The sequence below is a fragment of the Typopeltis vanoorti genome, chromosome 20, assembly GCF_054136105.1.
Source record: "Typopeltis vanoorti isolate ZY-2024b chromosome 20, IOZ_Tvanoo_1.0, whole genome shotgun sequence".
Lineage (NCBI taxonomy): Eukaryota > Metazoa > Arthropoda > Arachnida > Uropygi > Thelyphonidae > Typopeltis > Typopeltis vanoorti.
The window spans coordinates 53,897,991-53,915,924 of record NC_143568.1 but is presented as its reverse complement, the minus strand read 5'-3'; the positions used below and the strand labels follow the sequence as shown (position 1 = coordinate 53,915,924).

Here is a 17,934-nt window from a genome sequence, read left to right as displayed (position 1 = left end):
TACATAGATCATGAACATATATTAAAAATAGGATGGGTCCTAGCACCGACCGTTGTGGGACTCCGTACTTTATTATGTTTGTTGTGCTTTTAAATGCACCGTAGGTGGTATATTCTTTTCTATTATACAGATAGGATTTGAACCAGTCATTAGTAATTCCTCTAATACAGTATTTGGACATTTTAAGTAGCAATAGGTCATGACGAACACAGTCGAATGTGTTAGATATATCGAGAAAAACTGCTGCTGTGTGCATTCCTATTTATTCCACTACAGACCGTTTTATATAACTCCAATAGCATTTTTTCGGTATTGTATCCAGATCTAAGCGCATATTGATTAGTTGGGTAAAAGGATATGGTATTTAGATAGCTATTTAAACGTTTTTTTTTTTTATTAGGATTTCAATAATCTTTGAGATTGTGGATAGTATAGATATTGGTCTGTAATTTTTTATTTCATTTCTGTTACCTCCTTTAAATAGCGGAACAACCAGGGGTATAGTCGGGCCAGTGCGCTCCAGGGCGACGTCCTGGTACTTTTTAAAACTATTAAAATTTTTAAATTGATTATAATAATAATAATAATAATAATAATAATAATAATAATAATAATAATAATAATAATAATAATAATAATAATAATAATAATAATAATCCTCCAGGTTCAAAGAGATTCCCAAGTATACTGCAGATGTTGAGGAGGAGTGGAAGCTGTTCAGAACAGCTGTCACTGCCTCTGCACTCTCATACTGTGGCAGAAAGCGGCTCGGCGTGGCAATGGGCAGTGAGAAAAAGACACTTTGGTGGAACCAAGAAAGAAGTCCAAAAAACTGTCCGGGCAAAAAAGGAGTCCTACCAAACATAGCTTAGGGTCAGGTCACCTGAGATGCGTTTGCGGTATGCTGAGGCAGTAAAGACAGCAAAGCAGAAGGCTTAGGAATCCTTTGGAGAAAATTAGACTCATCCTATGCAAATGCAAACAAAGTATTCTGGCAGACCATCCGCCGTCTTCGAGGGAGGAAATCGTGCACAGCAAGGGCAATTAGGCCTCTGATGGTACACTTTTAACAACCGAGAAGGATATTCCCCACAGATAGAGGGAATACTTCGAGAGCCTTCTTAACCCCTGTGGCCCAGCAGTTGTGGACATCCAAGAGATGCAGATCGGGGCAATGACTAATCTCACAGCAGAATAGGTCCATTTAAGAATAAAATCGCTAAAATCGAGCAAGGCTGCTGGCGATGATGAAATGCGGCCCGAAATGCTAAAATCCTTAAATCGAGACGGTGTTCTCTGGCTGACTCGAGTGTGTCAAGCTGCTTAGATATCTGGGCGAGCACCAAAGCAATAGCAGACAGGCATAATAATATCAGCATTCAAGAAGGGAGACCAGAAGGATTGCAGTAACTGCCATGGCATCTCTCTGCTCAGCCTGCCTGGACAAGTGTACGCTAGGTGCTTGGAATGATGGTGAAGGAGCATAGTTGAGTCAAAGTTCCAGGAAGAACAATGTGGCTTTCGTTCTGGTAGAAGCAAAACTGACCAAATCTTCACTTTAAGGCAAGTCTTTGAGAAATCTTGGGAATATGCCAAGAATGTCTACACATGTTTTGTGGACTTGCAGAAGGCATATGACTGGGTTCCTCAGGATAAGCTTTGGTAAGTAGTACAGGAGTATGGAGTGGATGGCCAACTATTAGCTGCCATCAAGTCCCTCTGGGTGTGTTCTCTCACCCCTCCTTTTCATTATATTTATGGACTGGATTAATAGGCACAGCCTAGACAGTGAGTGTGTCAGAATTGGAAGATGTAGCATTGGACATCTGCGTTTTGCAGATGACCTAGTTCTGCTTAGCTCTTCCACACATGACCTCCAGCGGACCATGGATAGGTTCGTAGCTGTTTGTGCAGATGCCGGAATGAAGATCATGGCGAAAACTGAAACATTTGTGGTCTCAAGACAACCATCCAAATGCACTCTACATGTAAGTGGAGTCCCAATGAGGCAGGTGGAGAAGTTTAAATACCTTGGGTCCATATTCACGAATGTTGGAAATGGGACATAGAGCTAGATACTCGAATTGGCTTAGTAAGCTCAATATTGTGGGAGCTTGGCCGTTTGGCAGTATTGAAGTGGGAGTTAAGCCAGAAGGCAAAACTGGCTGTCTTCAATACAGTTAATGTCCTCATCCTCACCTGTGGTCATGAGAGTTGGGTAATGAACGAAAGAATGCGGACACGAATCCAACCGGCTGAAATTAGGTTCCTTCGAGGGGTTGCGGGGCTCGACAGAGCCTCTGCAATTCGGGAAGCACTCAATACTCAACCGCTGCTGCTCTATGTTAAGAGATCACAGTTACGTTGGTACGGGCACCTGGTCAGAATGCCACCAGAGAGGCTCCCTCAGCAGGCCCTCTTTGCCAAGCCAGGGGGGGGAGAAAGGCCAAGGACTCGCTGGATAGATTATATCCAAAACTTTGGGTGGACACGTTTGGGAATCCCACCAGAACACCTGAGCTCCGTGGCAGAGGATCGTGACAATTGGAAGTTCCTCTTGCAGCTGTTTCCCCCACAACCCAATTAGGAAAGGTGGGCCTTGAAGTTGTATGTATGTATGTATGTATAATAATGAGAATGATAATGCATGTCCAGCTTTCGGTCAAAAAATAGCACCTTGCACTCTTTTCATTTTCGTTTCAGAAAACAAGACAATCTCTCTGCTATATGGCTGTCGCATATCGCAATAATAATAATAATAATAATAATAATAATAATAATAATAATAATAATAATAATAATAATAATAATAATAATAATGCCGCACTTCGTGCACTGGATTGTTGTTTCCAAGGTAGAGCCCTGCCACTATTTCTTTCAGGACTACACCTCTGGGTACAACTGAAGCAGTCTTTAAGGTGTTCTGTATATTTTCTGTGTTCAATTGATTTATTAATGATATTTATGAAGAACTGTAATTTGTGTTTAATGATAATGTTTATGGAGCATTGCATTATATGGTTGTGAGACTGAACTCTAACAAAACAAGACATGAAAAAGTTGGAGGCATTTGAACTTTGGTGCTGGAGAAAGATAATGAAAATTAGTTGGACAGAAAGGAAAAGTAATGAAGAAGTTCTAAATATAGTTAATGAAGAGCAATCATTAATGAAACACATCAAAAAGAGAAGAAAAAGCCTAATTGGAAACCATTTGAGGCATGGGGGACTGATTACAGAAATAATTGAGGGGACTGTAAAAGGTAAGAGGCCACGATGCGGACCAAGAATTTCAAATAAAAATAACATAATAATACTACCCGACGCTAAGAGTTATGAAGAGATAAAAAGAAGGTCACAAGACAGGATGTTGTGATGTGCTACTATATTTACCAATCTTCGGATTGATGCACCAAAGAAGAAGAGAAGAGATAATGTTTAGTTTTTGGATATTTATATTGTCACATCCCATTTTTTCTCTGTTTTTAATCCGATTACTACACTCTTTACTTCATCTTCGTTTACTGCATGTAGATACATGGAATTCTTAATCCACGGAAGGTGACTCACGTACTTTGTCCTTTCTGCAGGGTCGTAATCATACTACCATAGTTTGTAAAGAGGTTGTTCATTTTGTTAAATACATTGGTGATATCATTGCCCTCTGAGATTTCGCGAGTTTTCTGCTTTGTGTTTCCTATTATCATATTAACTAACCTCCATTCTTTACATTTATCATTCATACAAGAAAGAAATCTCCATAGGAGATAATGTTCTTTTGTCTGCATTATTTTTTCCTTTAGGTGTTTAGCGAAATATTTGTAGTCGTCATCAAACATAGAATTGTAGGGATTTTTCCTTTGATTAAGGTAGAGCTTCTTTTGTTCTTATCATATTTTTTAGTTCATCTATTATCCAGTATGTGTGAATATCCCTTTTTGTAGTAACTCTTTTGTGGTATTGCGATTTGCTGTCTGCATATTTAATCATTTTGGTAAATTCCTCATATAGCTGATTTGCCTGATGTATTGGTTTGAGGCGGTTGATAATATTTTATGTAGTTCTCAAATTTATTATAATTATGCCAATTTCGAATTTTTTATGACTACTTGCACAGATCATGTCAACGCTTTTAGGTAAAGATAGGTTCAACAGTAACGAATGGTGATATGTTATTTTGCTAAACTAAATTGCAGAGGATACCTCATAGGCCATTCTGTTTCTTATGAATATGTGATCAATACAACTTTTGCTTATATCGATCAATCGATATAAGCAAAAAACCCATGTGTAGATAGTATATTTTCATATTCTTCAGATTTAATATTATTCTTATTAAAGTCTAGATTTATATTCCCCACTAGTATGATATTGTTGTGCTTTAAGGTTTTTATGATATTATTTAGCTCTGATAGAAAGATATCAACGGGGCCATCGTGTGCACGGCATAGAGCAAATATAATTGCATTCATTGCTGTGTCGTAAATCATTACAGTTTCAGCGCTTTAGCATTCTTGATTGCCCTGCCTATCTTCGCATCATCGGCAAACAATTGCACATCTGATGATTGTTTTCCTGCTTGATATCATTAATGTATCAATTGGTCAAAGGACTGAACACTGAGAAACACCACTGGTTACCTTAAATCTGCCAGATTTACACCCACTGTATACCACTTTTTGATATTTATCTGTCAACCGTCCCCTGATTCAAGAGATAATGCAAATAGGAGTGATGTTAGCTTCGTTTACCTTTGCTACGAATTGCCCGGTGTTGTACTAACCTTACCCCAGTCCTGAAGATATTTTCAGGCACAAACTTTGTTTACTCACACTTGGATAAAGGATTAAACTAAATTTATTATTATCTCTCAATTCGTTTTTTCCCATTTAAAGAAAGTGATGAATTAAGAATTGGTTTATTGCTTATGACACGAATTTAGTTTTGGTGATATTTATTTTTAATCCCATTATTTCACTCTCTTCATTCACTAGTTCCAGAAGATTTTGAAGATCCTGAATATTGTCAGCCAGGAGAGCTGTGTCATCAGCATATCGGATGTTACTGATGATTTCACCATTTACATTAATTCCTTCCTCTCTTTGAGGCAGTTGATAATATTTTATGTAGGTCTCAAATTTATTATAATTGTGCCAATTTCGAATTTTTTATGACTACCTGCACAGATCATGTCAACGCTTTTAGGTAAAGATAGGTTCAACAGTAACGAATGGTGACATGTTATTTTGCTAAACTAAATTGCAGAGGATACCTCATAGGCCATTCTGTTTCTTATGAATATGTGATCAATACAACTTGCTGAGTTGTTCGCTTCTCTCGTGTTGCCGTTCTTTAAGTTTTAATAAGTTTTCAATGATCCTGATGTCTTTACCATCTAATCCAATTCTTTTTAATAGTGCAATCATTTTAGCATGTTGGACTTTGTCAAATGGTTACTCAAAGTCGACGAAGCCAATTAATATTTCTTGTTTTAGTCAATACATTTTTTGAATAAGATCTCAGAAGAGAAAAGAGCCTGTCTTGTTCCAAAACGTTTCTAAAGCCGAACTGGGTATCACTGATGGTGTCTTCATATTTTATGTATATTCGGTTTTGAATTATTTTCGGAAACATTTTGAGAACGTGGATCATTAAGCTGATCATTCTATAGTCATTAGAAGTTTTCACATTTGCTTTTTTTAGGTAGCATGATGAAGGTCGACTGTAACCATTCTCGAGGGATAATGCTTGTATCGTAGATCTTATTAAATAGCTTTATTAATATATTAATATTGTCACCTTCTAATAACTGTATTATATCTGGTGATATTCTATCCGGGCCTAAGGCTTTACCATTTTTAGCTGAGTTTAGTGCACATTCTACCTCTGATCTTAGAATGCATGGACCTTCCATATGTTCAAAAGTATTTTCTGGGTTCTGTCTGTTATCTGTAAAGAGTTTTTCTATATATTTCACCTATGTTTGAATTTTGTCATCTTTTCGGATATTATTTCTCCCTTTTTGTTTCGAAGGATGGAGAATTGTTTTTTCTTAAATATACCTGAGTTCTCGTTCAGCTTTTTGTGTAGATTAAAATTGTTATGCTTTTCCTGTAGAATTTCTATTTCTTTACATTTTTCGTTCATCCAGATTTCTTTTACTTTTCTGATCTTGCATTTAATAATATTCAGAACCTCTTTATATTTTGTTGGACTATGATATTTATATGATGTGCGTTGATCCATGAGAAATAGAATTTCATCAGTTATATTCGTTTTTGAATTATTTTCGGAAACATTTTGAGAACGTGGATCATTAGGCTGATCATTTTATAGTCATTACCTGTTTTCGCATTTGCTTTTTTAGGTAGCATGATGAAGGTCGAAATGCAAAATTATCGCAAAAATGCAGATATTCAGCAATTACAAAATGATTTGAACAGACTGAAAATGGCTGTCAATTTAATGTTAGTAAGTGTAAAGTTATGCATTTTGGCTGAAGATGCAAGGGATCTTTGTGTATTGGTGGATAAGAATTTAAAGTTCAGAAGTCACACAATAGTTGCAATTGCAACTCAGAGGATAATTGCTATGTGTGAAGTGAACCTTGACATGTAAGGATAAGAAAGTCATTTTGCCTCTTTATAAGGCTTTGGTAAGACCACACCTGGATTATTGTGCTCAGATTTGTTCTCCTGGGTTCCAAGGGGATAAAGAAGCTATGGAAATAATTCAAAGAAAGGTTACAAAGATTATATTCGGATTATGGGATTTAGATTATGAGGAAAGATAGTGAGTATGTGAATTGTAATGTATGGTTAACAGGAGAAAGAGGGTGATATGATAGAGGTCTATAAACTTTTGAATTGGTGTCATAGCATTTCGACTGATGAAATTTTTTGTTATATAGAAGGTGGGGAGAGAACACTGAGCATGCATGGAAGTTGAGGTTGGTCACAATCAACAAAGAGGTAAGAGCTAGGCTTTTTTTCACAAAGAGCATAATGAGTGAAATAATTTGCCCTTAGGGACAATGAGTGCATCTAGGGTGAATGAATTTAAGGAAAGGTATGATAGCTGGTTTGGATCATTTATTGCATCCTTCGATGAGTCGTTGATTCCCCGGAGGTCTCAGATAATAATAATAATAATAATAATAATAATAATAATAATAATAATAATAATAATTTTTTTTTTATTGATCTGTTAAAATATTTACAGGTACAATTAACATCTTGAGTGACATTGCAACTTATAGTTTTACAGAATTCAGCACAAAGTGCTACATTTTCTACATTGGATTTCAATTAAAATTTTTAAAAGTACTTTTTGCCTCTGTATTATGTATTTACAACACATATTCTTCTAATATTTACAATAAAGATTATACAGAATTTTTGAATATTGAATATACTTAATAATAATAATAATAATAATAATAATAATAATAATAATAATAATAATAATAATTTATTAATAATAATACTTTTTGCCTCTGTATTATGTATTTACAACACATATTCTTCTAATATTTACAATGAAGATTATACAGAAATTTTGAATATTGAATATACTTAATAATAATAATAATAATAATAATAATAATAATAATTTATTTATTTATTCTATTTATTTATTTTTATTTTTTTATATGTCAGATAAATTGCATACATAGTTGCTGTAATAATTATATATATATATATATAATATTTATAACACATTACAATTGTGGTTAACAGATACTTGCAAGTTAATAATTTTCTTCCTCGAAGCTTAGCAGAGCTTATCTGAGGAAGATAATAGATGATAGATGGTGGTGGTTTCTTGGTTATGCTCCTATGCTGGTCACAAGCCAGGTGTTGATTTTACTGTTTGTTGGTACGTGCTTGGAAGACTTCAACTGCTATTACAGTTTAACTTTTTTTTTTTTTTTTTTTGTGCAGATAGGGTTGGATTTAGACATGGCATGTTTGTTTCTTTGTGTTCTTGTAGTGATGGTTTTTTAATAATAATAATAATAATAATAATAATAATAATAATAATAATAATAATAATAATAATAATATATTTTCTCCTCTTCCTTTCCCTTTTCGTCTAGCAGGATTGTTTCTCTTGTACTGTAAATCCAATGTCAAGAGAAAGGGGAAACCTGAGAGTGTTGCCCAGAAACATACTGTTGTTACTCTATACATGCACTATTTTGCCACCCAAAAATAATCAGAAGTATAACATCATCCGCATAAAGCAAAGAGCTGACATTAACATCTCCAATTTTGATATCAGGTTTAATACCACATTCCTTCATAATGTGATCCATATAGATAATGAATAACAGAGGGGATAATGTACATCCTTGTCTCACACCAGATTTAACATTAAAGCATCTTCCTGTACTTCCTTCAATTCTAACTGCTGACTCACAACTCAAATAAAGACTAAGTATTGCTTGATATAATGCCCCATTCACACCATATAACTGCAGCGTATTGAACAGCTTCTCTCTTGGCACCTTGTCATATGCCTTTTCCAAATCGACAAAACTTAAATACAGATCTTTGTTATATTCCCATGCTTTCTCGACTATTTGTCGTAAAGTGAAGATCTGATCCTGACAGCCTCTATTTGGCCTGAATCCAGCTTGTTCTTCACCAAGCTTTTCTTCCACAATTCTTCTCAACCGTTTCTCAAGTTTACTTGCATAGATCTTGCCAGGAACACTCAGTAGGGAAATACCGCTGTAATTCTCACATTCAGTTTTATTTCCCTTTTTATATATGGGTACTATGAGAGCTCTACTCCAATCATCAGGAATTCGTCCCTCTGTCCAGGCTTTCTGAACTATGCAGTGCAGCCACTGTAAGACTCTTATACCACCATACTTCAGCATTTCTGGTCGAATATCGTCTACTCCTGCTGCCTTTCCACATTTCAAGCCTTTGATGGCTTTTTCTACTTCAAGTATGGATATGTATTCCTGACTGCATGCCAGGTCAGTGTTTTTTATCACTGTGCTGTCATCACTGCTTGTTTCATTTAGCAGTTTTTCAAAGTAATTACTCCATACTTCAAGGATATCTTTTTCTCCTGTTTTCATTTCACCTTTATCATCTCTGGCAATATCATATTAAAAATGAGGATATTAGGAAAGAACTTGACATTGTCAGCATCCAGGAATGCGTTAGCAGAGCTAATCTCAGATGGTATGGTCACTTAAATAGAATGGGAGAGGAAAGATTAGCAAAACAAGTGTTCTCTGCCAGGTTGGCAGGAAAACGACCCAGAGGAAGACCAAGATATAGGTGGATTGATACGGTACAAAGTGCCTTAGACGATAGAAATATAAGATCTGATAATGTTGGAGTCTTGACAAGTAACAGACTGATTTGGAGGAAAATTGTAGATAGGAAGTTAGTAATGATGTAATTTTTTCATGTAGTACTGTCATATCCTGTACACCACTTGAGGGTACATGGCAGGAATTTGATGATGATGATGATGATGAAAATTATCAGAAAATATGTAAAATTAAAAACGGAAAAATAGTACTTTCATGGTGGAACAATTTTGCCCTTTTTTTGCCCCTTCAAACTTTCTACTTCTAGTCATTGCCTTTATTGCTTAGTGGGATCCCAGAAATCAATGCCAGGCCATTCTCAGCTGGAGAATGGATTACCGTAGGTTTCATTTCTTTAACCACAATTCGTAGATGATCAAGTTCAGAGACTATTTCCTTTATCTGATGAATTCCAAGTGTCTTTTGAAGGCAGGGAGTCTGCTTATTATCTCATGTTTGTGTTAATTATTCCTATTCTTATTACGTGAAACCTCTAAGGAGTACGAAGACCAATCGACGGAAGGCACATACGTCTACAACTTTCTGTCTCCATCATTTAATCCACCAACGATACCGAACCGCAAGTACAATCATCAACTGTACTAACGTCATCTACTGCCCACCGCCACCAGTTGTATTTTTTTTTTGCTTGTAAATTACACGTTCTCAAGGCTGATTTGTCTGTATGCGGGATGAAAAACCCGAGTTTCCGAGCGAAAAATCCGGCTTCTGCCGTATGAGATCAGTTAACTTCAACTGAAAAAGGCATTACAAATATTCCTCATGTCACTACGAGAATCGAACTCAGGCCTTTTCCAATCGAAGGACTCAGCGCACCGTCGTTCTTTCAATTCCACTACGGAGGTGCTTAAAAATCCTTATTTCCGTATGGGACAGACTAACTAACCTTTAGCGAAAAGTCCTTCGTGTTGTACACAGGATTCGAACCCATCTCTCTCTCTCTCCTGATCACAGAATTTTGTCCATACCGACTGAGCTACGTAGGCGGTAATATATGAATCTTATTCTAATGTCCTTCGAATGATGAAGTTTTTCTATTCTGAAGCATTTCTCTTCTTTTATAATTATATAATTTTGAAATTTTATCTCATTTGGGTGGGGAAAAGAACTTAACCCCCCCCCCCTTTTTTTTTAAATCTAAGTTTGACTTCCGTCACAAGAGGCGCTGGCTTGTCTTGTTTTTTAATTAGAATGTTATTTTTTGTCATTGATGGTGCATGTTATGTGTTAATGTAGGTAGTTATTTTATATTAAAAAAAAAAGTTCCGACACACATTGTTGCATCTTTATGTTAGCATAATTAACAATATATCTGTGTCTATTTGAACTTGGGTTGGGATATTAAAAGTTTTGCCAAAGAATTTAAAAAGCTTTCATTTGGTAAGTTCCAGTGATAAGTGATAGTATATTTGAAACAAACAAAGTTATCAAAGCAAGTTTCTATATTTTTATATTCCCGAAATCAGAATGCGATAAAAAGACATTCTTTTGAGTTAAACAGATCTTGACGATAGATCACAATAATGTCGATTGAAGCGGAAAGAATTTGCTACTATTATATTATATACTAATTAAAAATATTAATACTATTCTCATTCCATGACATGCAAATTTTTAAATTTCCAGGGGAATGCAGAACCGCCACGTTTTGTCTTAATAATACAAATTCAGTTCAGAGAAGGAAGTGGAGGGGGACAGGATTCATACAGTGTTTGGTATGCACAATGGCTGTGCATACACATATATCAGAATTGCGATTTTTATGTACTTATTTTTCGCATTACAACGAATTTTTACATTTGAGGCTAAAGATCATAATCAGTGAATTGTAAAAAATTCATTGTATTTTTCTTACATCGATATTGCTTACCTTCTAAATAACAATAAAAGTCTTTCTGTAGACTGGAGCCATATTTTCTAGCTTTCCCATCCCACCATTCAGGGAAACTAGATTTATTAAGGGGGGGGAGTAGATATACAGTCCTTAGGGAGGCAGTTGAATGTAAGAATGAATATAATATGCCCGAGCAAATAAGGACAACAAATCAGAGTGGGATAGTTAATATAAGGCATCAAGGTAGGGTTGGGGCTAATGGGGAGGGTCTTAAATTCATGTACACTAATGCTAGGAGTATTAGGAACAAGAAGGAAGAGTTTTTGGCCATGGTTGGCACTTCCAGACCACAGGTTATTAGTATTAGTGAAACATGGCTGACTGTAGATGATATAGCTAGTGGGATTGAATGTGATGGGTATAGTGTGGCAGGGAGAATAAAATGGGGGGAGGAGTATTGTTGATGATAGCTGATGAGCTGCAGCCAAGGAGAACAGAAGTTGAATTGCAGGATAGAGAAAAGAGCACATTTGAGGCCATTTGGTGTGAGATTGTGGCTAGCAGAACTAAATATACAATTGGGTGCTGCTATAGACCAGATGATGGAAAAGATGGTGGTGACAGTATGCACAAGCAAATAGAAGAAATGAGTGGAAGGAGGGTGATTATTTATGGGAGATTTCAACTATGGTCGCATTGATTGGAGTGAGGAGAGGACACACGGGAGGAAGGAATTGGATTTTATGCGGTTATTAAGCGATAACTATCTGCAACGGCATGGAATGGAAAATACTAGGGGTCAGAGAGTGCTTGACCTAGTAATTACATCTGAGGATTTGGCTGTAACAAATATGACCACATTACCACCAATCGGTGAGAGTGATCATAGGGTCTTGACTTGAGAGGTGGCTAAAGGTGTAGAATTTTCAATTAAGACAGGGCACATGTGGAAGTATCGGGCTGGAAAGTATGACAAGCTTAGGAGTTTGATTGGTTCAGTGCCATGGCATGTACAACTGCAAGGACTAGAAGTCGATAGTGCATGGGAGGTAGTTTTCGCATGAAGCAATGGCTGACTGTATACCTAGAGTCCGAATAATAAATCAACTAGGAGTTAAATGGATGAATAACACCATTAAGCTTGAGCTTAATGGTGTTATTCATCCATTGAGTGGAATAAGCTTGCAGAGTCTGTTGTAGGTGCTACGACCGTGAATGAGTTCAAAGCAAGGTATGATAGATACTGTGTGAATGTCGAATAGTTGTTCTTGACATGATGTTAGGGCCTCCTTCGATGAGTCTGTCGACTCCTTGGAGTTGCCTGGAACAATAATAATAAAAACAACCTCAGGTCACAAAATGGTTGTGCATGGTGCAATATTTCCCCTTGAATTATTTTGATAATTTGATCTCCATCATTGATGGCTGAAGGTTTGGAGGCTGGCTGCCATCAATCTTTAGAAACTTAAAGCTAAAGAATTCCTGTCCATTTTGGGGATAATAGACAATACAGAGGTTTTTTTTTTTTGTCATGAACTTAATGCAATGTTAGTATAAAAATATTAGAGATGGTTGTTACTCAAGAAGAAACACATTGAATAGAAGTAAATATTGAGATCACTAATAACATAGCTGTTATTCACAATGGGATACAAAGGATATTTTGGAAAAAATACAGAATATACTTTGAAATTGACAAATGTAATTTTATATGTAAAATACCTCCTGAACCTGTTATTTATAGCAATACAGAAAACATCGAGTCTTATTAAACTGATACTTTTGGAGCTGAAGATTAATGTCAAACCGTGACTATTATCAATCCATATGCATTGAAAATTTAAATTGTGAAAGATTTTCTCTGCTTCCCCCTGCTCTCATCATTATTAGTTTCTTGATTATACCCCCAAAGGCTGTACAGGCTATATGATTAAGCTTAATCATATGATACTGTATGATTAAGTTTACATTATTATTAATCTTCTAGCAACAATTTTCCTCGAAATTAGTCTATATGTCAGCATGCCAATATTGTTGCATATTGGCATGCTGACATGTTGACATTGTTCTTCCTCTGGGTTTTTTTCCTTTTGGCATCAAACACCGGTTTGGCTAACTCTTGCCCTGCTCTTATTTCTAAAAATCTAAAACTGCATGTTTTGCAGTGTAGTCCTACTACACAGTATATGGAATGTAATTTCTTTAATCTAATGTATAAACCTTACTGAGATGGAAGCACAGAGAGTCAACTGCAAGTGCTAAACCTGCAGTGGATAACCCACCACACTCACTTAACATGATGGTAGGGTGCTACAAAGGATATGTAAAAACTGCCATTTATCAACCGACACATTGAATGTGCGGAGTTCCAAGCATCGACTGGAACACAACTGCACAAAAACATTCAGAACCGAGGCTCACAATATAAGTTTCTATGGTAAGACTGCAATATGCAATCCCCACATTAATCGAACCAGCATGCCTTCAGTAGTGTAAAGAGCATGTACAATGAAAGTTTAGAAAGCTGTGTTATGGAGTGACTCCTCTACATCCTCTACCAAGCAGATGGATAAGTGTGGGTATGGCAGATACCCAGTGAACATCTCTTACCAGAGGGTATAACCACAGCCATAAAATTCAGAGATGGCAGTGCAATAGTATAGCCCGGTTTTTTCTGGTTTGGTCTTCAGATCTCTGCTTGAGGTGCCATGAACATTGAACTTCAAGAGGTACCTGAACATTCTGGTATCTCTTGAAGTTAAAGAAGAACTGACCATTGTCTCTTTCAGCAAGGCAATTCATCATGTTCTAAGACTGCTGCTGTAACTGCGTGGCTTGTGGACATGAACATCACCACACTTGACTACCCTCCATAGAGACCTGATCTCAACCTTATTGAACATCTGTAGGATGAACTGGAGCATCATGTGGGATCTCACATTCGTCTCAGCAGTCCAGGATCTCATTACATTTGGACCATTCTTCCTACAGGAAGAATGGTCCAAATTTCGCATTGATCACTATTGTATGCTTGTAGAAAGTATGTCCCATAGGATTGCTGCAGTATCACAGCAAAATGAGGTCCTACACCTTATTCAGGTGGGCATCATGACTGCGTTTCTTACACTGTTCTGTATAACGTTCCCGTTACACTCTATAAATGTTCGAATTTTTTGCAGTTTTTTCTTCTTCTTTTTTTTTTTTCTCCATATGGATTTTCCATCTCTACAAAATTTAAATACAGATTTTTGTTTTGTTTCTGTAATTTTTCAACCCTTTGGTCTTAAAGTAAAAATCTGATTGATAATCTCTGTTTGACCTGAACCCAGCTTATTCTTCAAGTTCTTCTTCCAAAATTTTTCTTAGTATCTTAAGTAGGACATTGCTTTCATAAAATCTTTTTTGAACACTCATTATTGAAATTTTCTTCAATTGTTTTGTTTCCATTTTTTTTTTTTTTTATCTAGTATTAATTTCATATAGCATTGATCAGATTTCTCTAAAGTCAGTTTCTTGGTTGAGACATACCACCAAGTCTCATTAATAGAAATGAAGATGAACTCATTTACACTACTACCTTCCAGCAACAAGTTTCACTCATGTACCACTTATTATATAACACATCTACTGCTTGCTGCCCATGCTTATCACACTTTTATGTAACTTCCAGGAATGTAAAACAAGTAAGGATCCATACATTTTCTCGTGTAAGTTAACATCTTTTGTCTTCTTTTATGAAAGAACATTGATGACATTTATCTTATATGACAAATTTATGAAAACAAAATGTTTTTTCAAGTAACAAGTAACAACATCAGAATACAGTTGTCTGATAACTTATGCAGATGAATCATATGCATATAGTAACTTGAAGTCACAAAAATTCTGTTCTCTCTCTCTCTCTCTCTCTCCAGAAGAAACAAACCCTAAACATGCTTTAAAATAAAGTAATAATAATAACAAAGCACTAGACCTAGATGGACTCTGCTTAGAATATACAAGGTTTATTAGATGCTGATCTCCCTTTCTTCATTTTCCTCAAATTATACAGTGAATATCTATGTAATGATAACTACCAGAATAATACTTCAAAATAATCCTTCATCAGCAGCATCTGTTGATAATAATAATAATTCCATTTTTGATGAACATATGCTACAGATATTAGATTCTCGTTGTGATGGGAGGAATCTTTATATGTTTTTTTTTTTTCAATTGAAGATGAGTTAGCCAATCTCATACGGTGGTAGCAGGGTTTTTCTCCCGGAAACTTGGGTTTTTCATCCCGCATACAAGCAAATCGACCTTCAGGACACAAGCAATTTACAGACAAAAAATACTGGTGGTGGCGGGCAGTAGATGGCATTGGTGTAGATAAATGTGGGACTGATGGAATTGGCAGAGACAGAGAGTGGTAGAATAGGTGGCCTCCCTTGAGGAGTCTTTGGATGCCTTGGAGGTGTTACGAAGTAATAATAATAATAATTTCACTGATCATCAAACTAGTATGGTCTCAATTCCAGCATCAATTCCATTGAACACTAGTTACCATTACAGGATGCATTCTGTATGCAAAATATTTTTATTATAAATATGATAAAATTATTTTAAATATAGTTATAAATATTGGTGGCTTCATAAACAGGTAAAAAGTAGTACAAAAACCAGAAAAAAAGTTACTTCAAGAAGAATCATGAGGAAATTAAGTATAGAGACATAGGAGGGGATGGCTTAATTGTGAGTGAGCAGGAGGTATTTGAGGAAATAAATAACCTTGATGTCAATAAGGCAATAGGATTAGATGACATATCAACACGCATCTTAAGGGAATGTTCCAGGGAATTGGCAGTAGCATTGGCATGCCTGTTTTACAAAGCACAGGTTCCAAGGGAGTGGAAGGAAGGTAAATTTGTTCCACTGCATAAAGGTGGTGATAAGGCTGTAGCTTCAAATGATAGGCTGGTGTGTATATCTAAAGTTGTGGTGAAGGTACTGGAGAGATTGGTGAGAAGTAGGATACAGAAATGGGTTGATAACAGTTGTATTCTCTGTGGTTATCAGCATGGGTTTGTTAAGGGGAGATCATGTTTCACTAACTTATGTACTATATCAAGGTGACAGATACCTTGGATATGGAAAATGCATATACATTAGATTTTGCAAAGGCTTTTGATAGACTCTCACATGACAAGCTCTTAAATAAATCGAAACAGATGGAATTGGATACCAGTCACTGATCCAACTCAGAAGTCTGTTGGATAGGTATCAGAAAGTTGTATATGGGGATGTGGTATCCCGAAAGAGAAAGGTCACTAGTGGTGTGCTGCAGGGGCCAGTTTTAGGGCCATTGTTGTTCAATTTGTATGTTAATGATATTGGGATGGGTTTAATTAGTGATTTGCAGATGATGCAAAACTGGGGAGATCAATGCAGAATCAAGTGAATGTTATGGCCTTACAAGAGGACTTCAATAGATTGCATGAATGGACAAGTAAGTGGAACTGGCAGTTCAATGTTGCAAAGTTTAAGGTTTTGAGATTTGGTAAACAACAATGGGATGCAAAGTATACACTCGGTGGGGAAACTTTAATGGAAGTAGAGGAAATGAGAAAACTAGGAGTGATGGTGGACAAGGATCTGAAATTCAGGAGCCACATTGCACAAGTTGCGAAGATATCACATTGGATAATGGTAATGATGCAGAGGACCCTGGTATTCATAAATAGAGGTTATGATGCTATCGTATAAGGCCTTGATCAGGTCTCATATGGATTATTGTGCACAGATTTGGTTGCCTGGTTTTCATGGTTATGAGGATATGTTGGAAAGGGTCCAGAGAAGATTCACAAAGGTGGTCTTTGGAATTTGTGTATGAGGACAGATTGAATGTTAATTGCAAAGCCTCGTGAAATTGAATAGTGGGAAGGAGGGGGGGGGGAGGAATGTGATTGAGACATATAAGCTAGTCAGTTGGTTGTTATTGAGTCGACATGGAGAAGATTTTTCATAGAATGGGAGGGGGGGAATAGGATGAGGTCATTGCTGGAAACTGTATAAGGAGGGTGTGAGGAGTAGGTTCTTTGCATGGAGAGTGGTTGGTGAGTGGAATGCATTGCCTGAATATGTTGTGGGTGTAGACACATTGAATCAGTTTAAGGCATGGTTGGATGAGTGAGCATTGTGTGCAATAGTGTGTACCTCCTATGGTGAGTCTCTGACTCCATGGAGGTCAAATGTTAATAATAATAACTATAATCTGTTGTTTATTTTCTTTTATTTTTTTTTATATATATCTTAGATATTTATTATGTCTGAGGCTGAAGATGAGATTAATGGTGCAAAATATTCAGCATCTGAAGAGGATGGTACTTGTGCATCGCAGGAAGGAAACTTTGAGTGCAATATATGTTTAGATACAGCCAAAGATGCTGTAGTAAGTTTATGTGGTCATTTGTTTTGGTAAGTTTTTTTAAGTATTTTTGGAAATACTTGTAATTTTACTTATATATAAACATTTATTATTTATATAAAAAATTAATTCATTGGAAGTAATCACATATATATGCACAGCTTTAAGTTTTAAATAGTCTCCTAAAGTAAAACTTATAGTCTGTGTGGTTAGCCAAGTGGTTATGCGCTCCGCAACCATATGCCTGGGAAAGGACTGTCCTGCGTTCAATTCTCGTCAGTGATGTGAGAAGCTTCAGGATCTTTCTCAAAAATAGCTAAATAGCTATTTCTTTTTG

At 36.2% G+C, this 17,934-nt stretch overlaps 1 protein-coding gene across 1 annotated transcript in view; it reads left to right on the top strand.

Moving 5' to 3' along the window:
• Positions 1-10,575: 10,575 nt before the first annotated feature.
• Positions 10,576-17,934, top strand: part of LOC150095442 (E3 ubiquitin-protein ligase RNF185-like) — a 98,225-nt gene continuing 90,866 nt past the window's right edge. Inside the window, exons 1-2 of the mRNA XM_090410761.1 lie at positions 10,576-10,734; positions 17,487-17,647. Of these exons, the coding sequence (XP_090266887.1) occupies positions 17,496-17,647 (152 nt within the window). The 5' untranslated portion in view covers positions 10,576-10,734; positions 17,487-17,495. The remainder of the gene's footprint in view (positions 10,735-17,486; positions 17,648-17,934) is intronic.